This window comes from Balaenoptera musculus, chromosome 3, assembly GCF_009873245.2.
Source record: "Balaenoptera musculus isolate JJ_BM4_2016_0621 chromosome 3, mBalMus1.pri.v3, whole genome shotgun sequence".
Taxonomy (NCBI): domain Eukaryota; kingdom Metazoa; phylum Chordata; class Mammalia; order Artiodactyla; family Balaenopteridae; genus Balaenoptera; species Balaenoptera musculus.
Genome location: NC_045787.1, coordinates 161,940,237 through 161,963,301, shown reverse-complemented (window position 1 = coordinate 161,963,301; position 23,065 = coordinate 161,940,237). Strand labels below are relative to the sequence as shown.

The window sequence follows — 23,065 nt, the reverse complement described above, 5'->3', positions numbered from 1 at the left end:
GTAGACGCATCCCTAAGACCATTCATTCATTCACTCAGGTAAGAAATATTTAAGGTGTCAGGGACCCAGTGGCAAACAAGACAGGTCAAGATCCTTGTACGTACGGCACCGACATCCTGAGACAAAAAGCCGCACGAGGAAGACCTCACTGGAGGCTGTGATGGGGAGTGCCTGCATCTGACCGCAGCCTGAATGATGAGAGGGAGCTGAACCATCAAAGATGAGGGGAAGAGCATTCTAGGAAGAGGGAACAGCATTTGCAAAGGCGGAATGAGCTTGGCAGAGCCCAGGAATGGCAAAGCCAGTGAATCTGGAGCTTAGAGGGCAAGAAGGAGAAGGGGAAGGGAAGGGGTCATGCAGATGGGGCAGCCTGTAGGGTGTGGCTTTTATTTCTATAACAGCAGAAGAGCTGAGTGACTCGTTTCAGAAGGACCCCACTGACTGCAGAGCAGAACGCAGACTGGGAGTGGGGAGTGAGGAAACCAACTGACCCGGGAGAGGCAACTTCCCAAGTCCAGGCCAGCAACGAGGGAGGCTGTGCTGTGGCAGAAAGTGGTCGGATTCAGGATCTATTCTGAACGCGAGTTGATGGGATCTGCTGATGGGTTTGAGTCGGGTAGTGAAGGGAAAGGGAGAACCATGAGTGATGACTCAATGTGTGATATGGGCATCAAGGTAAATCGGGGGGGCCTGTGATGAGATGGGGGAGACTGGGAGAAAGTGCTGTAGGAAAGCGGCAGGGAAGGGAACATCCTGTCTTGGGCCTGTGGGACCAGCAGGTGGATGTCTCAAAAGATGTCACCTGGGTGTGTGCCTTAGGTTTTCCTGCTCCTCCTGACACCTTCCCAGGTACAAATTCCCCTTCTGTAGGTGTCTGGAACTTTTTCCATCAAGCCTGGGCTCTGGGGTTTTAGTTGTGCTGGAGATACTACACAGCACACCCAAACTCTAAGCTGGGTTCTTTCTTTCTTTCTTTTTAATTATTATTATTTTTGGCTGTGCCATGGAGCGTGTGAGATCTTAGTTACCCGACGAGGGATCGAACCCGCACCCCGCCCCCCCCCCCCATTGGAAGCTCAGAGTCTTAACCACTGGACTGCCAGGGAAGTCCTCATGGGTTCTTTCTTTTTTTTGATTTTTATTTAAGTATAGTTGATTTACAATGTTGTGTTAGTTTCAGGTGTACAGCACAGTGATTCAGTTCTATATATCTCTCTATATTTTTATTCAGATTCTTTTCCCTTATAGATTATTACAAAATATTGAGTATAGTTCCTTGTGCTGGATTCTTTCTTTAATATTGACACAGTAAGCATATTTTGGGGGATGGGAGGGGCGACTCCCAGAAGTAGAAATGGAACCTAGTAGCAAGACACTTGAACCCACATTTTTTTTTAATATAAATTCCAGACCTACTACTTCTTTTTTTTTTTTTAAATTTTATTTATTTATTTATTTATTTATTTATGGCTGTGTTGGGTCTTCGTTTCTGTGTGAGGGCTTTCTCTAGTTGCGGCAAGTGGGGGCCACTCTTCATCGTGGTGCGTAGGCCTCTCACTATCGTGGCCTCTCTTGTTGCGGAGCACAGGCTCCAGACGCGCAGGCTCAGTAATTGTGGCTCACGGGCCTAGTTGCTCCGCGGCGTGTGGGATCTTCCCAGATCAGGGCTCAAACCCGTGTTCCCTGCACTGGCAGGCAGATTCTCAACCACTGCACCACCAGGGAAGCCCTGAACCCACATTTTGTCTTCAGTTTTATTTCTGTAAAATGGGAAGGAAAATGCCTTCCAGTGTAAGTGCTTATGAAAGGAGTAATGGATTTTTTTTCAATGTGAAGGAGATGTATTTGGAAAAACACAGAAGGCTGTATAAATTCACGATCATCGGCGATTAAGAGTAAGGTTTCATGGGGGTAAATTGAAGCTTAAAGGTGTCATGAAGATAGGTCTATTAAACTCCATTAGTTACAAGATTTGAAAAAAAAAAAAACAACACTACCCAGAGGGTAACAGCATTCATTAAACTGATATTGAGTTGGTCTTCTTAGGAGAGGCTGGGAGAGCTCCCATTTCTTTGAAGGCTTTAAGCAGAGCAAGAGGAAATAGTCAGGAGGGAGATTAGCCTCTATTCCCACACCTGGTTCTTTGCACCGATCTCCTTACACCTCTGGGTGTTAAGGTGACTCTTGCAATATTTGTGCATGAGATTTAGGCTCCTAATTCTATTTCATTCATGCAGGCCTTCCAGTGGGTTTACTTTTCTTGGACAGACACTGGGAGGCTAGTGGTGGGGGCTGATTGGTGGAAAAAATCAGTTTGAGGTTAAAAATATGCTGTTGGGTGAGCTGTGGATCTGAAAGCCATGGGCCATCTCACTCCTAGAAGAACCAAGGTCCTGAGTGATTTGCCCTGTTACCTCCCTGCCCTCATTTCCTCTACTCTCCTCCTCACTCACAGCTACCCAGGCCCCTTTGTTGTTCCTTGAGCAAGTCACACACAGCCATGCCTCAGGACCTTTGCATGTTCTGTTCTCTCTGCCTGGAACACTCTTCTCTCAGATTCCCAGCAGAACTACTGCGTCACCCCCTTCAGGCCTCTGCTCAGATGTCACCTCCTCAGTGAGGCCATCTCTGACCCCCTATTTAATACAATAACCAGCCCACCCACCACTTCCTGTCATCCTCTGTGGTGAGCGGAATTGCATCTCCTGCCCCCAAATTCATATGTTGAAGTTCTAACCCACAGTAGCATGTGACTGTATTTGGAGATAGGGCCTTTTAAAGACATAATTAAGGCTCCTCTTCCCTGCCTACACTCCTGCCAGGTCTCCCTGTGAGTCTCTCGCATCCTGCCCAGGTCTGGCCAGCTTGGGATGCCCTGTGGACCCCGGGGGCTGTAGGGGCCGTGGGAGCCCGCTGGGCTGAGGCTGTCTGCCCCTGGGCCTGGCTGCTCCTGCTGGCTGCAGGCGCAGATCGAGAGCTCAGGGATGCTGGTGTCCAGTTTCCCTTGACCTTGAGGACCCAGGAAGGTCATTTGCACCATGGCTATGGCTAGTGTCAGATTGCCCAGCAGTGTTTAAGGAAAGTCAGATGCCTGGATTGGACTCTGCGGAGACACCTTCACACAAACACTGTGCTTCCTGGAATCAATACTTTTGTTTTTCTAGTACCAAGTTAAGTGCGTCACATTATAAAACATTTTTGGTTTTTTGGCCGCACTGCACAGCTGGCAGGATCTTAGTTCCCTGAACAGGGATTGAACCGGTTGCAGTGGAAGCACAGAGCCCTGATCACTGGACTGCCAGGGAATTCCCATAAAACACTTTTCTATAACATTGTCTCACTGAGACTCCCAAGGCTTTTAATATCTCCAGAATATATTTTCCAATTTTCCATAAGACTCAAAAGTCATATAAGCTCTAAGAAATCCACTAAAAAGACTCTTCAGAAAGTAGAAGATGGAGGGGACTCTGATGAAGAGAGTGATCATAATGTGATGAGTGAGCAGGGAGAGAGAAGCCTGACGACGACCCCACTGTGGTCAAAGACTATAAAGACCTTGTAGGTTTTGGAGTTCATTGCAGCTCTATTTACAATAGCCAGAACATGGAAGCAACCTAAGTGTCCATCATCGGATGAATGAATAAAGAAGATGTGGCACATATATACAATGGAATATTACTCAGCCATAAAAAGAAATGAAATGGAGTTATTTGTAGTGAGGTGGATGGAGTTAGAGTCTGTCATACAGAGCGAAGTAAGTCAGAAAGAGAAAAAGAAATACAGTATGCTAACACATATATATGGAATCTAAGGAAAAAAAAAAAAAAAAGGTCATGAAGAACCTAGTGGCAAGACGGGAATAAAGACACAGACCTACTAGAGAATGGACTTGAGGATATGGGGAGGTGGAAGGGTAAGATGTAACAAAGTGAGAGAGTGGCATGGACATATATACACTACCGAACGTAAAATAGATAGCTAGTGGGAAGCAGCCGCATAGCACAGGGAGATCAGCTCGGTGCTTTGTGACCACCTAGAGGGGTGGGATAGGGAGGGTGGGAGGGAGGGAGATGCAAGAGGGAAGAGATATGGGCACATATGTATATGTATAACTGATTCACTTTGTTATAAAGCAGAAACTAACACACCATTGTAAAGCAATTATACTCCAATAAAGATGTTAAAAAAAAAAAAAACAAAAAACACACAAATAATGAAAAGAAAAAAAAAAGACTATAAAGACCTGAGCAAAAGTAGCGCAGTGTTTTCGGTATGATGTTATTCTGAAGCTAGGCCTAGATATCAGAAGAAATAAAGTAAACCCCACAAAGGTGAACTCAAGCTGAATGGGGGAAAATTATGGAAGAAAAGCAGAATGGTGAAAGTGGGAGATACGTTGGATCTTCTAATGGGAGAGGATAAAGAAGCAGAAACAGAGACGGTGATGCAAATTCTCCTGAAAAAAAAAAAAAGTGTTTAAAGAGAAGACCGGCAGTGAGAAATATAGAGTGATGTTACGACAATGGAAGAAATTGAAATTACCTAAAAAGAGTATGCTCAAATAAATGGATTCCTTTTCAGCAATAAACCTGCTTTCTAGTGGTGGGGGAAGGGACCAGGTTAAAAAGAGTACTTTTTAAAAAAATAAAGTTCTCCTACCATTTGGGGGAAAAAAGATAAAAAAAAAAAAAAAAGAGGTAATTAAGGTAAAATGAAGAGGAAATTAGGACACAGACACACCCAGAGGGGAGACCATGTGAAGACACAGGGAGAAGACAGCCATCTATAAGCCAAGGAGAGAGGCCTCAGAAGAAACCAACCCTGCTAACACCTTGATCTCAGACTTGCAGCCTTCAGAATTGTGAGGAAATAAATTTCTGTTGTTTAAGCCACCCTGCATGTGGTACTTTGTTATGGCAACTCCAGCAAATGAATATAACTTTCCTGCCTAATTGCCCTCCACTGCACTTTTCAACTCCTAATCTCCACATGATGTACTTTTTTTTAAAAAATAAATTTATTTATTTATTTATATATATTTTATTTTTGGCTGTGTTGGGTCTTCGTTTCTGTGCGAGGGCGTTCTTCAGTTGCGGAGAGCGGGGGCCACTCTTCATCGCGATGTGCGGGCCTCTCACCGTCGCGGCCTCTCCCGTTGCGGAGCACAGGCTCCAGACGCGCAGGCTCAGTAGTTGTGGCACACGGGCTTAGTCGCTCCGCGGCATGTGGGATCTTCCCAGACCAGGGCTCGAACCCATGTCCCCTGCATTGGCAGGCAGATTCTCAACCACTGCGCCACCAGGGAAGCCCCCCTGATGTACTTATTTTGTTCAGCGTCCACCTCATCCTCTAGAACCTCCATTCCACGAAGAGGGAGACATTTGCGTGTCTCGTTTACCCTGTGTCCCCAGCACCCAGTGCAAGGCCTGCACACAGTGGCTGCTCGCTGAGCGTTTGTTGAGTGAATAAGTGAATGAAATGGAGACAAAGATCTTTTCTGGGCTCTCAGTCCCTCTGGGGCTGAGTATCCACCTGACATATTCATGAGGGGCAAGAACTCTGTCCCTTTTCTCTTTTTAAAGAACCAGCCAAGGTGGCAAGGAGTAGGCTCACTCACAGATGGCCATACCCGGTGTGGATTTTTTTTTTAAATTAAATTAAATTAATTAATTAATTTATTTTTGGCTGCATTGGGTCTCCGTTGCTGTGCGCAGGCTTTCTCTAGTTGCGGCGAGCGGGGGCTACTCTTCATTGTGGTGGCTTCTCTTGTTGTGGAGCACGGGCTCTAGGCACACGGGCTTCAGTAGCTGTGGCTCACGGGCTCTGTAGTTGTGGCTCACGGGCTCTAGAGCGCAGCCGCAGTAGTTGTGGCGCACGGGCTTAGTTGCTCCGCCCTGTGTGGATTTTAAAAACGACCTTTGAACTCGTCCTTTTAGTATTCTAAATGACTCCCTGGAGCTCATAGGACCCAGGGACCAGCCGAGAGTGAACAAGCAGGCTCCTGAGACGACCCACTTTGCCGAGGGGAACACTGAGACGCTGAGAAATCCGGGGTCCCACCCTCCGTGGCGGGCACCTGGGAGGTGGAGCGAGCGTTCTGCGACACGGCCTCGTGGTCTTTTGCTCCATGGTGCTGCCTCTGTTGCCGGGCAGCTCCTAAGAACTGGCTTCCCAGCCCCGAGTTGCCAAGGAAATACTAAATCCCGTTGGGCCGGGCCTGGGGTGTATTTTGACTTCCTGCGAAGGAGGCCAGCCCCCTGTGCGGTCCTCCGACCTCCCTTCTCTTCCTCCCTGTGTTTGCTCTCTGCATCCCCCTTACCCTCGCTCTTTCTCGCTCTCTTCTCTCTCCTCCTCTAGTTTCATCCCGGGCTGGAGGCAGAAGACCCTGGGATTTCTGAGTGAGGCCCATGGATGTCGAAGTCCTCCCGGGTCCCGGACCCCATGTTCTCGCCCCGCAGTTATGATGCCCTGCACGACCGCGGCTTGGGGCCTGCAGGTACGGACGGCGCCCCCGCGGGCACAATCAGCATCCGTCAGGACGCGCGGTCCCACCTGATGAGCGGCGGCTGCAAGGGCCCTCCCCTGAAGCGGCGGGGCGGCGTGGTGGACCACCGCGATGTCATCTTGGCCCACCAGGCGCACAAAATCCACAGCACCCCCCAGGCCAGGAGGAAAGAATGGGAGTGAGTATGCACGGGGTGGACGGCCAGCCCCAGCCCGGGACAGGGACCCGGGATGGGGAGCAGTAAACGGGGTCTCTTGGGGTCAGGTAACGCTTGTTTCTGACAAGCTTCTGCGGCGGGGTGGCGGAGGTGGGGGTTGGCGTGCGGGGGCGGATTCATACGGCTGTGCTGGTTGCTCAAATCTCAAATCTCAAATTCCTTCCCAGCCTGTGCATCCATACCCGCTGCCTGGAGTCCCTTCTGTGAACCCCCGGGGCACCCACGGGGCAGCAACAAAGGGGTTAATTGTGGGCGTGGCAGGGCGTGCTCGCAGGACTCTGCTTCGGGGTTCTGTGAGTGCCCACTCAGAGGGGTTGGCAAATCTTTCCAATGGGATGGACATTTCCGAACCAGGATAAGAAATGCCACTTTCTGGGGTGGGGGTGGGGGGCGGGGAAGCGGGAATCACACTTCCACGTCAAGCCCTGAGCCTAAACTTGAGAAGTGGGGTGGGCAGGGGGTGGGTGCCAGGTTGGGAGGATGTGGTGACTCTGGTGACTCTGGTCCTGGGACCCCTTTCTCTTTGCCAGTGACCCCCAAAGTGGGTCTTCTCCTGGGAGCCGCCATAGGGTGGAAGGGTGGGCTTTGAGACGGCTCTGCTGTGTGATCTTGGGCAAGTGACTTCTCTGGGCTCGATCACCACCGCTGAAGTCTCTCTTTCTAGGCTGTTGGAGGGTTCAAGGCGGTTTGTGTGAAGGTTCAGTCCCCCGGTATGGAGGGAGAGCTGGTACTTTTTTCTTTTTCTTTTTCTCAAGAGCTTCTTTGGCCAAGGCTCAGAGCTGAGTGGATTCCTGGGCAGACAGCAGGGAAGTGGGATGTGAATATGAGTTTAAGGCTATTGGAGCTGAGGCTGACAAGGACACTAATCACTCCTGGGGACCCAGAAATCCCTTCTCCCACCCACTTCACGCCAGCCAGTCTGACCTCTGGGAAGTTAACAATGTCTTCACCAGGCTTCCCGCCACCCCCCCCCCCCATTTTCTGTCTGCTGGAAGGGGGAACCGGGTTATAAATGCCGGTTGGGTTTGGGGTGTGCTGATGAGGAGTGTTAAGTACAGAGTGCAATGAAAACTGTATTATCAAAAGGAGCCAGTGCTCATTTTGAATTGGAGGGCTTCAGTGTAGGTGAGAAAGGTGGAGCCAATGTGGCCTCTGAAGTGGTTTCCTGAGGTTAGGCTGACATCTGGTGGCACATTCAGGAATCATATAGAAAGGCAACGTGGTGACCAAGCTTTATTTTTTTCCCCCATGCTGTCTTCCTTTTCACAATTTCTCCTCTCCATCCACACATCTAGCCACCCACCCATCTGTCCATCCATCCACCTCTCCATCCACCCACTCACCCACCCATCCACTCACCAATCTTTCTATCCATCTATCCATTCATCCATCTCCCCACCCTTCACCTGCACACATTTCCATCCATCCATCCATCCATCCATCCATCCATCCATCCATGCACACATTTACTCACCCATCTTTCTATCCAGCTATCCATTCATCCATCTCCCTATCTATTCTCCCATCCATCCTTACATCCATTCGCCTGTCCATATTTCTATCCATCCATCCATCCACCCACCCATCATTTCATAAATAACCAGGGTGCACCTAATATCTGCAGCTGCAATGCTAAATACCACTCTTCTATTATCCTCTCTCCAGGACTCGCCTTCTCTCTCCCCTCCCTTCCCATTTATTTCCATTCTCCTCCTGTTTCCTTTTATTTTCTTTCTTTTTAAAAATAATTAATTAATTAATTATTCTTTGGCTACATTGGGTCTTCATTGCTGCGTGTGAGTTTTCTCTAGTTGCGGTGTGCGGACTCCTCATTGAGGTGGCTTCTCTTGTTGAGGAGCACACGCTCTAGGTGCGCAGGCTTCAGTAGTTGTAGCACGCGGGCTCAGTGGTTGTGGCTCGCAGGCTCTAAAGCACAGGTTAAGTAGTCCTGGCGCCCGGGCTTAGCTGTTCCGCGGCATGTGGGATCTTCCTGGACCAGGGCTCGAACCCGTGTGCCCTGCGTTGGCAGGTGGATTCTTAACCACTGTGCCACCAGAGAAGCCCCTTTTATTTTCTTTTGAAAAAGAAATTTGATTAGTTCTCGCAGAAAGTGAGGCTCCTTTAAGGGGTTAGAGTGAGTTATTTCTGCATACCCACTGAAAATAGATTTTTAGGATAAGGAAAAGTGTCACAGTGAATTAAAGAATTTAAAAACCCTGTTGCCCAAGGAAAATGATAACTATAATTTCTAATAATAATGACAGCTAATGTTTATTGGGCACCTACTGTATGCCAGACACTTTTGATCTCGTTGTCTTGTCATAACTCTGCCATGCTGTAGATTCTACATTATCCCCAATTTACAGATGAATAAAGGGAGGCTGGGAGAGGCGAAGTAACTTGCTAGACACTGGCAGAACTGAGATTCGAACCCCAACCTGTCAGAGTCCCAAACTCAAACTCTTAATCATTTGGCTGAAGAGTTTCTACAACAGCAAGTGGCAGGGATTTTCTCTTAAATAACTCAGAAAATAAGAAAGTCAGCCACATCAGGGAGAAAGAGAGAAGCATTGTAGGGTATTCAGAATCAGGAGATGTTGCTTACAGCGCCATTTCCAGCACAACCTCCTTGAATGGCTAACTTATGCCCCAGTTTCCCATTCCAGTCACTTTCTAGGACCATAAAAAGACTTGAAGGGTCTTTATAGCTACGATCTCCAAACTTCTGAGCTCCTACCCCTACCAGTAAAACAAACACCTTTTCAGCATGCACATAATGTATATATTTTTGCTTATCGATTACATAAGTATTCTGCTGAATTTATTATATGCACTATAAAATATACATAAAAATAGAAATGCCCAAAGGATGAGACATCAGTGAGATAAGTATGTTTAAATGGTTTTAATTTTTTAAATTTAATGGTACAAAACACTTTTGCTATCATGTTTTGTGTGTGTGTTACACATTTTAATTTTTATTTATTTATTTATTATTTTTAAATTTTATTTTTAAGTTCATTTTTATTTAAAATTTTATTTTATTTTACTTTTTAATAGAAGTATAGTTGATTTACAATGTTTTGTTAGTTTCAGGTGTACAGCAAAGTGATTATATATGTAACTATATATATAGTTTTTCAGATTCTTTTCCCTTCTAGGTTATTACATAATATTGAGTAGAGTTCCCTGTGCTATACAGTGGGTCCTTGTCGGTTGTCTATTTTATATATAGTAGTGTGTATATGTTAATCCAAAACTCCTAATTTATCCCTCCCCCTCCCCCCGCTATCGTGTTTTAGAAGTTTGCCTTCACTTTTCAAGCACCGTGCTTTGTAAGAGCTCTTTATTCTGAAAATGTTCAAATACACTAAGAGCAGAGAGAAGAGCACAGTGGACCCGACAAACCCATCACCCAAATACACTAATTATCAAGATTTTGCCCGACTTACATCACAAATCCATTTTCCTTTCTTATTTTCTGAGCTATTTTAAAGCAAATCCCAGACCTTATATGATTTTACAAACTTCAGACTACATGTCTAAAGCACACAGACATTTTCTTACTAATATCACACTGACAAAATTAACAATGATTTTTATATCACCTAATTTCCAGCCCACATTCAAATTTCCCTGCTTGTTTTTTTACAGTTGATTTCTTTGAGTCAGGAAAGTCTGTGTCTTGCATTTGGTGGCCATATCTCTTTTTTTTAAGTCGTGGTGAAATAGATATAACATAGCATTTACCCTTTTAACCATTTTTAAGTGTGCAGCTCGTGGCATTAAGTACATTCACATTTTGTTCAACCATCACCACCATCCATTTTCAGAACTCTTTTCATTTTGGGAAACTGAAAGTCTGTCCCCATTAAACACTAACTCCCAATCCTCCCTCCCCACATCCTCTGGCAACCACCATTCTACTTTCTGTCTCTATGAATTTGGCTGCTCTAGGGACCTCATTTAAGTGGAATCATACAGTGTTTGTCCTTTTAGCATAATGTCCTTGAGGTTCATCCGTGTAGTCACATGTGTCAAAATTTCCTTCCTTTTTAAGACTGTATACTATTCTATTTTATGGATGGACCACATTTTGTTTATCCATTCATCCACTGATGGACACTTGGGTTGTTTCTACCTTTTGGCGATTGTGACTAATGCTGCTGTGAACATTGGTGTATATATATATATATATATATATGTATATTCGAGACCCTGTTTTCAACTCTTCTGGGTCTATACATAGAACTTGAATTGTTGGATCATATGGTAATTCTATAGTCTTATTTAGTCTACAAGGATTCTCTCTCTCCCACCCCTCACGTTTTCCTATCCCGTTGTGATTTATCATAGAATAAACCACATCAATTGTCCTATAGAATACGCCCCATTCTGAATCGTCTGTTTGAAACTTTATTTTTTCAAATCCTGTTAACTATGGCGGCTTTGCCCATCCTTAGGAACCCCACCCAGGTACAGTGCCCACCAAGATGAAGCTAACCATAGCCAACATGACTCCACATTTCAAAATGTCTTCATGAGAATTTGGAATGTTTTTTGGCCATCTTCTGATAGAGACTCAATGAGATCACTGTGTTTTCTACTTCTTCCTGTGACTGATGGAGTCCTGGTAGCAGGAGGGGACAGAGTCCCAGCTTTGCCATTTCTCACTCTTCCTTTCTGCTCTTGTTACTATTTCCTTCAACACTTTCTTTCCAGGCAGGAATCTTCCACTTCGCCAACCAATATCCCAATCCATCAACCCATTTGCACAGGTCTAAGGAGACCAAAGTGCATCACCATGATACAGTTCTTTATCCTGTTTCTTGTCTGTTTTGTCCACTAGAATGTCCCCGGCAAGGATGCTTGTCTGTGTCCCCAGCGCTCGAGACCAAGGCTGGCACCCATAGGCACTCAGTAAATATCTGTCGAATGAAGGCACCAGATGAGAATGAATGAGGGAGGGTTGCCATCAAACAGCTAAGTGGATTTGGTCAACCATACATGAAGGGTTAAGAAAGTCCAGTGCTTCATTGTAGATGAAACAGTAGCAGACATGGAAGTTCGAGTATTTGGTTCCATACTTTCACAGATGTACTCACTGGGGGTGCACCTAACCCACTTTGGAGGTTCTTGCACAAAGAGTTGAGTGAGGAGATGCTGCCTCCCTCCTCCTCCCCTTCACCTCTCCCTCCTTCCTTCCCCTTCCCTCCTCCCTCCCTTCTCCCTTCCACCCACTCTATCTCCCTTCCTCATTCCTGCATCCCTATCTCCTTCCCCTTCCTCCATTCTCCCTCCATCTACCTCCCTCCTCTCATTCCTCTCCCTCCTCCCCCTTTCCCCTTCATCCCCCTCCCTCCCTCCTACTCTCCATCCCTCTCCCTCCTCCCTCCCTTTCTCCTTTCTTCTCCCACTTCCTCTGTCCATCTACCTCCCTCCTCTCCTTTGTCTCCCTCCTTTCTCTATCCCCCTCCTTCCTCCTCTTCCTCCCCTTCCCTCCTCCCCTTCATCCCCTTCCCTCCTCCCTCCCTTCTCCTCTCCGCCTACCCTACCTCCTTTCCTCACCCCTTCACCCCTCCCTTCCTCTCCCCCCTTCTTCCTTACACCAATATTTAGGACATTACCTCTGTTCTCAGCTCCATGTGGGGCCTTGGGAACACATCAGTCAATAGTCAGCTCTTTACAGAATGACACTTTCCACTCAGCAGGAAAAACCAACATGAAACAAATGGTGACAAGCAGGAATAGTGCCCAGAAAGGGCCGAGCAAGAGTCTGGGGGGAGCCGGGAAGGCCTCCGTGAGGAAGAAATTTCCAGGCTAGTTCTTCTCACACCTTACTGCATTTTTGAACCCCTGAGGGGGGATCTTGTTAAATTCAGATTCTGACTCAGCAGGTCTTGGCTGGGGCCTGGGACTCTGCATTTCTTTCTAACAAGCTCCCAGCTGGAGCCGATGCTGCTGTCGGTGGACCACGGTCTGAGCAGCCAGTTCTGAGCCGCGATCATCATCAAATAGAGGACGTGGGTGGGAGAATAGAGGGTGGAGAGAGAAGAGCTAAATGAACTGCCATGAGTATCATGAATAATACTTACGCTGAGGTGATAATGATAATATCCAATATTTATGGAGCACTTACTATGTGTGGGGCACAGCACCAAGCCCTTTATATATATTCACTTATTTAATCCTCATCCCCATTGTTATAAATAAGATGTCTGCAGCATGTCTTTGTTTTCCAAAGTGTTTTTAAGTTTCTTGTCTTACTTCATGCACGCAGTAGAATCATGAAGCGGCTTGGGTAGGTACTGTTGCTGTTATTATTATTATTACTATTATTTTGCTCCTTATGCAGATGGGCAAACAGTCCCCGGGGGTTACCAAGGCATCTGCAGGCTCAACCAGGACAGGGATGGCATGATCTTGACTCCTAGGTCAGAACTGGCCATTTCTAGGATGTGGGGACTCAGGTCTAGCCATCCTGCAGGTCACCAGCTGGGGCTGAGGGTGGTGGCCTGAATTGTCTGGTCCCCAGAGCCTGAGCTGAGAGGAGGGGATATGCAAGGTGAGGAAGGAGACACTGATTCTTCTAGTGAATCAATTTTCCCACTTATTCTCTGCCCCTCCCCTCCAATGCCTCCACCTTCAACATCCAACAGAACAGTTCCATGGTTTTCAGTGGGAAAATTAGGATTCTTTAGGATTATATGAGACTGTTGGTAAAATGATTAATGCCACTGGGCCCCAAAGAGAGATGTTTAACTTGAAGGTGACCTCAATGGCTGTTGAGATTTCTCTAGGTTTGCTATGGCTTCCACTTCACTCAGGTAAAAACTAAAGTCCTCCCCAAGGTCCTCAAGTCCCTGTCACCTTGCCTGTCACCTCCCTGCTCTCACTTCTTTTCACCCTCTACCTTGCTTACTTGCTCCAGCCACGTGGGTCTCCTCACTGTTCATCAAACGCATCAAGGTCGTCCTGCCTTAGGACCTTGGCACTGGCTGTTCCCTTTACTGGAAATGCTCTTCCCCCAGATACCCATATGGCTCCTTCCTCGCCTCCTTCTAGCCTTTACTTAGAGGTCACCTCCTCGGTGAGCCTTTCCTCACCAACCTATTTAAAATTCAGGCCCTATACATGTCAGTTCCCCCTGCCTTACTTTATTTTTCTCATTAGCACCAATGACCAACTCATGTATCATATATCTGGCTTTTTATTTTGTTGATTATCTGTATTCTTTCCACTGGCTCCAAGAGGGCAGGAATTTTTCTCTGGTTTGTTCTTTACTAGGTTCCCAGCTTCTAGAACAGGTGCCAGCAAGCTAAAGTCAGGGGGCCAAATCCAGCTGGACCCCTGTTTTTTTATGGCCCATGGGCTAAGAAAGGTTTTTACATATTTAAGTGGTTGAAAACAATAAAAAGAATATTTCTTGATATGTGAGAATTCTATGAAATTCAAAATTCAGTATCCATGAAGTTTTATTGGGATGCAGCCCGGTGGGTTTGTGTGCAGACTGTCTGTTGCTATTTGGGCTACAGCTACAGAGTTGAGTCTTTATAACAGAGACTAGCCTGCAATGCCAAAAAAATTTACTCTGAGGCCCTTTGCAGAAGAATTCTGAGCACCCCCTGGGCTGTGCTCCTGGCACAGATTAAGTGTTCCATAAGCAGCCAACTTTGGTCATTGCGTGGGGAGACGGAGGCCAGGGGGACCCAGGACTCCCCGGAGTTCACCTCTTCTCACCTGCAACTTCCACAACTAGCCACCAGGTGGCGCTGTAGCTCCCGAGTCCGATGAGAGCAGAACAGCGGAGGTGGGGGAAGCGGTCAGCAAACCCTTCCCCATACCCACTTCCTGGTCTCACCCTTCCTGCTCGCGGTGGACTGGGAAATGGAAGGCAGACCCAAATCTAGAATCTAATTGTCATCATATAATACTCAGTCATTACATATATGGCGATTTCTTTTTTCATGCACAAAGCGCTTGGGAAAGATGACGGGTCTCAGGGCTTGAATGGCTCCCAGGAGGGCTGAAGGGTTTCAGGTGGATCTTGGGGTCAAGTGTGGGGCTCGGCTGTCTTTGGTCTGGGGTGTGGTTGAATTCCTGGACTGGGAGCCAGATGGCAGGAGTTCAAATTGTGGCTCTGACCCTCACTGACTCTGTGACTCTGGAGGAGGGGCATTATTCTCTGCTCTGCCTCAGTTTCTTCATCTGTAAAATGGGGATAACATTAACACCCACCTCTGGGATTCTGACAAAGGTGAAATTCAATGCATTATTATATAGCAGGTATTTAGAACAGAGCAGGCCCATAGTAAGGCTTGATAACAGTTTGGTATTTTCCTGAGGAGGGTAAACCTTTAAGCATCAAGAGGCCTTAGTTTACACTAAGTTAAAAAAAAAAAAAGGATAGCAGTTTGTTAAGACATCACAATTAAACTGAAACTTGGCCTTTAAAGAAGACCTGCTTTAGAATCAGAGCACTCTTTTTTTTCTTCTTTTTCAAGGGAGGCAGTTGGACAATGCTAGCCTAGTTGATATTAAAAAAAAAAAATAGGTCTGGTCCCAGGGAACTTCTTTTTCAGTGCAGCTGGCTGGTTTTTAGTGCAGAAAGACCTTCCTTTTGTCTTTTGAATTAGCAGCTTTGGCTGCAGCCAGCCAAGGAGGGCCTGGGGAGGCCACCGCCCCCACCTCCCCCCAAGAGATGGCGTCCCTTATGATCTAACAGATTTTCCATGTCAGTCTTTGGAACCCAAGCAGCTTGTGAACAAACGTCCCTCCGGAGTCACCATCTTGCCCACTGCTGCCTCCCATCTTTTATTCTGCCATCATCACTCCAAAAGTCTGTCCTTTCAACACCGCAAGGTTCTTTTGACAGTGTCTGTGCACTTTTTCTCCAGGCTCTCTCAACTGCTTCCACCCAGGTGGGGTCTATCACCTTCCTCTCTGCCTACACTTTTACCATGATTACTCTCACTTTTGGCCAAGGCTCACTAGCCACTTTTCTGTTCCCTGCTTTTTCAAGCACTTGTTCACCTCAGGACCTTTGCACTTGCTATTCCCTCACCTGGAGCGCTTTTGCCATGGCTGGCTCCTTCTTGCATTCCAATCTCAGCACAGATGTCACCTTCTCATGTAGAGCCATTCCCTCCACCCCCTACCCTGCTCGGTGGATCATATCACTCTGTTCATTATTGACAATTATGTATCTTCTCCTAAATTAGACTGCCAGCCACTTGAGGGCAGGTTTTTTTGGTCTTTCTTGTCCACTACTGTGTCCCCAGTGCTTAGAAAAGTGCCCAGTGCATAGAAGGTGCCAGTGTTTGTTGCGTGAAGAGCTGATTGATCCTTGGGAACATGAACCTCTCTATTTTATTTTTCTCTTACAAAAGTAATTTATTATAAGATTTTTTCAGGATACTGTGTTTTACATGTGTTCACAGTATTTTTTTTTTTACATCTTTATTGGAGTATAATTGCTTTACAATGGTGTGTTAGTTTCTGCTTTATAACAAAGTGAATCAGCTATACATATACATATATCCCCATATCTCCTCCCTCTTGAGTCTCCCTCCCTCCCTACCTATCCCACCCCTCTAGGTGGTCACAAGGCACCGAGCTGATCTCCCTGTGCTATGCGACTGCTTCCCACTAGCTATCTATTTTACATTTGGTTGTGTATATATGTCCATGCCACTCTCTCATTCTCACTTTGTCCCAGCTTACCCTTCCCGCTGCCCATGTCCTCAAGTCCAATCTCTAGGACTCTAGGTCCAACCACTTCACTACATATAACTCAATTTCATTTCTTTTTATGGCTGAGTAATATTCCATTGTATATATGTGCCACATCTTCTTTATCCATTCATCTGTCGATGGACACTTAGGTTGCTTCCATGTCCTGGCTATTGTAAATAGAGCTGCAATGAACATTGTGGTACATGACTCTTTTTGAATTATGGTTTTCTCAGGGTATATGACCAGTAGTGGGATTGCTGGGTCGTATGGTAGTTCTATTTTTAGTTTTCTAAGGAACCTCCATACTGTTCTCCATAGTGGCTGTATCAATTTACATTCCCACCAACAGTGCAAGAGGGTTCGTTTTTCTCCACACCCTCTCCAGCATTTATTGTTTGTAGAGTTTTTGATGATGGCCATTCTAACTGGTGTGAGGTGATACCTCATTGTAGTTTTGATTTGCATTTCTCTAATGATTAGTGATATTGAGCATTCTTTCATGTGTTTGTTGGCAATCTGTATATCTTCTTTGGAGAAATGTCTATTTAGGTCTTCTGCCCAATTTGGGATTGGGTTGTTTGTTTTTTTGATATTGAGCTGCATGTGCTGCTTCTAAATTTTGGAGATTAATCCTTTGTCAGTTGCTTCATTTGCAAATATTTTCTCCCATTCTGAGGGTTGTCTTTTGGTCTTGTTTATGGTTTCCTTTGCTGTGCAAAAGCTTTTAATTTTCATTATGTCCCATTTGTTTATTTTTGTTTTTATTTCCATTTCTCTAGGAGGTGGGTCAAAAAGGATCTTGCTGTGATTTATGTCATAGAGTGTTCTGCCTATGTTTTCCTCTAAGAGTTTGATAGTGTCTGGCCTTACATTTAGGTCTTTAATCCATTTTGAGTTTATTTTTGTGTATGGTGTTAGGGAGTGTTCTACTTTCATTCTTTTCCATGTAGCTGTCCAGTTTTCCCAGCACCACTTATTGAAGAGGCTGTCTTCTCTTCATTGTATATTCTTGCCTCCTTTATCAAAGATAAGGTGACCATATGTGCGTGGGTTTATCTCTGGTCTTTCTATCCTGTTCCATTGATCTATATTTCTGTTTTTGTGCCAGTACCATACTGTCTTACTGTAGCTTTGTAGTATAGTCCAAAGTCTGGGAGCCTGATTCCTCCAGATCCGTTTTTCTTTCTCAAGATTGCTTTGGCTGTTTGGGGCCTTTCGTGTTTCCATACAAATTGTAAATTTTTTTGTTCTAGTTCTGTTAAAAATGCCGTTGGTAGTTTGATAGGGATTGCATTGAATCTGTAGATTGCTTTGGGTAGTAGAGTCATTTTCACAGTGTTGATTCTTCCAGTCCAAGAACATGGTATATTTCTCCATCTGTTTGTTTCATCTTTAATTTCTTTCATCAGTGTCTTATAGTTTTCTGCATACAGGTCTTTTGTCTCCTTAGGTAGGTTTATTCCTAGGTATTTTATTCTTTTTGTTGCAATGGTAAATGGGTGTGTTTCCTTAATTTCTCTTTCAGATTTTTCAGCATTAGTGTATAGGAATGCAAGAGATTTCTGTGCATTAATTTTGTATCCTGTTACTCTACCAAATTCATTGATTAGCTCTAGTAGTTTTCTGGTAACGTCTTTAGGATTCTCTATGTTTAGTATCGTGTCATCAGCAAACAGTGACAGCTTTACTTCTTTTCCAATTTGGATTCCTTTTATTTCTTTTTCTTCTCTGCTGTGGCTAAAACTTCCAAGACTATGTTGAATAATAGTGGTGAGAGAGGGCAACCTTGTCTTGTTCCTGATCTTAGAGGAAATGGTTTCAGTTTTTCACCATTGAGGACGATGTTGGCTGTGGGTTTGTCATATATAGCCTTTATTATGTTGAGGTAAGTTCCCTCTATGCCTACTTTCTGGAGGGTTTTTATCATAAATGGGTGTTGAATTTTGTCGAAAGCTTTTTCTGCATCTATTGAGATGATCATAAGCTTTTTCTCCTTCAATTTGTTAATATCACATTGATTGATTTGTGTATATTGAAGAATCCTTGCATTCCTGGGATAAACCCCACTTGATCATGGTGTATGATCCTTTTAATGTGCTGTTGGATTCTGTTTGCTAGTATTTTGTTGAGGATTTTTGCATCTTGATACGATACTTGATACGATTTCAGTTTTCTTACATTTACCAAGGCCTCATTTGTGACCCAAGATATGCTCTATCCTGGAGAATGTTCCATGAACACTTGAGAAGAAAGTGTATTTGGTTGTTTTTGGATGGAATGTCTTATAAATATCAACTAAGTCCATCCTGTTTAATTTATCATTTAAAGCTTGTGTTTCCTTATTTATTTTCATTTTGGATGATCTGTCCACTGGTGAAAGCAGGGTGTTAAAGTCCCCTACTATGACTGTGTTACTGTCGATTTCCCCTTTTATGGCTGTTAACATTTGCCTTATGTATTGAGGTACTCCTATGTTGGGTGTATAAATATTTACAATTGTTATATCTTCTTCTTGGATTGATCCCCTGATCATTGTGTAGTGTCCTTCTTTGTCTCTTGCAATAGTCTTTATTTTAAAGTCTATTTTGTCTGATATGTGAATTGCTACTCCAGCTTTCTTTTGATTTCCATTTGCATGGAATATCTTTTTCCATCCCCTCACTTTCAGTCTGCTTGTGTCCCTAGGTCTGAAGTGGGTCTCTTGCAGACAGCATATATATAGGTCTTGTTTCTGTATCCATTCAGCCAGTCTATGTCTTTTGGTTGGAGCATTTAACCCATTTACATTTAAGGTAGTTATTGACATGTATGTTCCTATTACCATATTCTTAATTGTTTTGGGTTTGTTATTGTAGGTCTTTTCCTTCTCTTGTGTTTCCTGCTTAGAGAAGTTCCTTTAGCATTTGTTATAAAGCTGTGAACCTCTATATTGATGACCTCTCTATGTCTCTGGCTTAGAGACCCGAAAGCCCCTTAGAACAAGTGAACCCCATTTTCTCTTTAGTTCTCTATCCAGGATATCCTCTTTCCAAGTCTTGCATTCTTACTCAAGGGGGTCTGCCTGGACTAGGAGACAGACATACAGACAAGCAGCTGTACACAGCATCCAGGGCCTACACAGAGACCAGTCCCCATTTATCCCACAACTACCATGAGCCCAGCCCTGGGCCAAGGGGCTTAAGGTATGGGCTCAAGAGGTCCTTACCCCAGCACCCATTTCACAGAGGAGGCAACTGAGGCACAGAAAGAAAAATAATGAAGCCAGTAGGGCAGAACCAACATTGAAACCCAGATCTGTTCAAATCCAGAGCCCAGGCTCTTAATTCCTCTCCTTACAAGATCATGAACTTGGAAACACCTGGCACATAGTAGAATGAATGAATGAACTGTAATCATTAAGCTTTTCCCTGCACTTTAGGTACTAAACTCCACGAAGGCAAGGTCCTTCTCTTATTGATACTTGAATCTTTGGAATTGTTCAGCACAGAGCTCTGTGGGTAGAAGGCCCTCAATATCTGTTGAACTGGGTTGTGTCAACCCAGTCTTGAGATGGGTTCAGAATGAAATCTATAAAATTCTGAAGGCGAGAGTGGCATACATAACCCAGTCTCTAAATCCTGGCCACTAGAACCAGCCTAACAGAGGCTAAATTGGGATAAAATGACATAATTTCTTACCTCCTAATATTTCCAATTTTCAAAGCCCCTTCGGGCAGGGGGTAGGTCTTATAACCTCCTGGATGAGCCCAGAGCCACAAATCAGATCAGCAACAGTTAAAAAACAATCCCACCATCTCCCTGAAATTCCACTTTGCAAAGCAACTGTGTTCTTTGGGCATCCAAGAAGGCTGTTCTTGATTGTTTTAAGGTCTTCTGGAGGGCCTCAAATGTGATACAAAGGAGAGATTTGAGGGCAAAAGGAGCTGCCTTCAAATTTTAGCCCATCCTATTAGAGCCGGTCGATCCTGGGCAAATGCCACAGCCTCTCTGAGTGCTTGGAGAGGTTACAAAAGTACCTGGTCTTGGGGAGTGCATTGATGAGGCAGGGCTCAGAAAACAGGGTCTTGGAAGAAAAGTGACCCTTGTCTTTCCCCTCTTGTGGTCTGGGGACCACCTGGGCAATATGTACATGTAGCTCCTCCAATCTGCATCTTAGTTCAAGGGATTCTGAATAAGAAGCCCACACAGCTTAGTGGCTCTGGAGCCAGCCTGGCTGGATTTACACTCTGGTTCTATTTGCTGTGTGACCTTGGACAAGTGACCCCACCTCTCTGAGCCTCAGTTGTCTCATGTAGAAAATTCAGAATACAATAACGTAGGGTTATTACAAGGATTAAACATTTGCAAAATGCTTAGAACGAATGATGCCTGGAACATTATAAATGTTATAGATATGTTACATTAAATAAAATGAACAAATATCTACCCACAACCCCAGCTGTGACCTCCAAAAGGGCTCAGACCTTATCTTATTGATTATGTATCACTAGGGCTAAGCACATAGTAGGTGGTCAGTAAAGGTTGAATGGAAGCGGGATGTGAGATTGGAATGAGTTTGTGGCTAAGAGATTAAAAACCTAACCTCTTAATCTAGTGTTGGCAAACTTCTGTAAAGGGTCAGATGGTGAATATTTTCAGCTTTGGGGGTCATGTGGTCCTATGGTCTCTGTTGCAACAATTTAACTCTGCCCTTGTAGTGTGAAAGTGGCCATGGAAAATTTGTAAATGAAGGAGCATGGCTACGTACCAATAAAGCTTTATTTACAAAAACAGGTGATGGGCCATATCAGCCTGAAGGATGTAGCTTGCTGACCCCTGCTATAAATCATAGTGAGAGTTAGTGGGAACAAAGAGAAGATATTTCAGATGGTGCTTTCTGGAGACGGGTGATGTCAAAAGCCACCAGTGGTCTCCCTTAAGCCCCAAATTGAAGGGCCTATTTATTTTTGTTAGGTATTAACATTTATTAAGCACATATTATGCTATTCACATGCTGATCATTGTAATAGGCTCTCTCATACTTTCTTTTAATCTTTAGGACAATCTTGGTGGATATCTTTAATTATCTTTCCCTCTTTTTTAAGTCAGGAAACTAGAGACCAGAGTGGTTAAGAAATTTTTCCAAGGTCACACAGCTCAGAAATGTTTCAGCCCAGCTGGGTCTGTTTCCACGGTTCTGTCATTTTCCTCGCAAGCCAGAGAAGGACTGGAATGTTCTTTCAAAGCTGTCATTTAAAAGTTCACAGCTGGGGGCTTCCCTACTGGTGCAGTGGTTAAGAATCTGCCTGCCAATGCAGGGCACAGGGGTTCAAGCCCTGGTCCAGGAAGATCCCACATGTCACGGAGCAGCTAAGCCCGTGCACCGCAACTACTGAGCCTGCACTCTAGAGCCTGCAAGCCACAACTACTGAGACTGTGTGCCACAACTACTGAAGCCCGCGCGCCTAGAGCCCTTGCTCCTCAACAAGAGAAGCCACTGCAATGAGAAGCCTGCACACTGCAACAAAGTGTAGCCCCCGCTCTCCGCAACCAGAGAAAGCCCGTGTGCAGCAATGAAGACCCAACGCAGCCAAAAATAAATAAATAAATTTATTTTAAAAATGAATAAATAAAAGTTCACAGCTGCACACACAGTTCCTAGAAGTAACCTTGCAAACATGGAAGCATTTGAAGACTAATGTGAAAGTGTTGGGATTTTCAGCAGACACGTGTGATTGAATTTCTTTACAAATTGGTAGGGAGCTTGTGCATTGGGCCTATTGGTAGGCCTACTGGAACATTCTAGAACTCTTCAGTTCTCGCCTCAGAATAAGAATGCCCCATTTAAAAGAGGCTTCATCAAACAGGGCCAGGCTGGAGAGCTGATTGGGTTTCTTAGCCACGGATTAGTTCCTCTAAGTGCTGCCAATTCTCTTTAGATCTGTGTCTAAAATCTCCAGACCTGAGTTAGGCCTGTGTGCTGGACTCTGGCTGACCTCAGCAGGTTAGCAGCACGGAGTCTTGGATTTCTTTGCAGCGGAAAAGAGTTTTTGGTGACAGTGCATCCATGTGGCTTTGGCTGCCCTGAAGGATAATCAGTAGCAGATTTTTAATTCTGGCAGCTCTCATGGCCTTGAGGACACATCATCACCCCTTGACCCCTTGGAGGGCCTGTTAAAAAAATACAGGTATTGGGACTTCCCTGGTGGTCCAGCGGTAAAGAATCCGCCTTCTAGTGCAGGGGACGCGGTTCAATCGCTGGTTGGGGAACTAAGATCCCACATGCCGTGGGGCAACTAAGCCCACGCACCACAACGACTGAGCCCCTGCGCCTCAACTAGAGAGCCTGCATGTTGCAAACTACAGAGCCCATGTGCTCTGGAGCCCGTGCCACAATTAGAGAGGGAAAACCCACACACCACAACTAGAGAGAAGCCCATGCACTGCAACGAAGAGCCCTCGCCACAGTGAAAGATCCCACATGCCGCAACTAAGACCCGACGCAGCCAAAACAAGAAATAAGACAACCAAAAACCAGAAAACAAAAAACAAACAAACAAACAAAACACAGGTATTGCAGGGCCTGCTTGGAGTTTTTGATTCAGCAGGTCAGGGCAGGGCCTGAGAATC

The 23,065-nt window shown here is 45.1% G+C and overlaps 1 protein-coding gene and 1 pseudogene across 9 annotated transcripts in view; both read left to right on the top strand.

Annotated features, from left to right (window-relative positions):
• The first annotated feature begins 3,038 nt into the window (after window positions 1–3,038).
• On the top strand, window positions 3,039–4,565 carry LOC118893646 (annotated as a pseudogene).
• A 1,863-nt stretch (window positions 4,566–6,428) lies between these two features.
• The window catches only part of CACNA1A (calcium voltage-gated channel subunit alpha1 A), a 310,161-nt gene continuing 293,524 nt past the window's right edge, over window positions 6,429–23,065 (top strand). For all 9 annotated transcript variants that reach the window (XM_036847444.1, XM_036847442.1, XM_036847438.1 and 6 more), the window contains exon 1: window positions 6,429–6,683. In XM_036847444.1, the coding sequence (XP_036703339.1) occupies window positions 6,442–6,683 (242 nt within the window). In that variant the 5' untranslated portion in view covers window positions 6,429–6,441. The remainder of the gene's footprint in view (window positions 6,684–23,065) is intronic.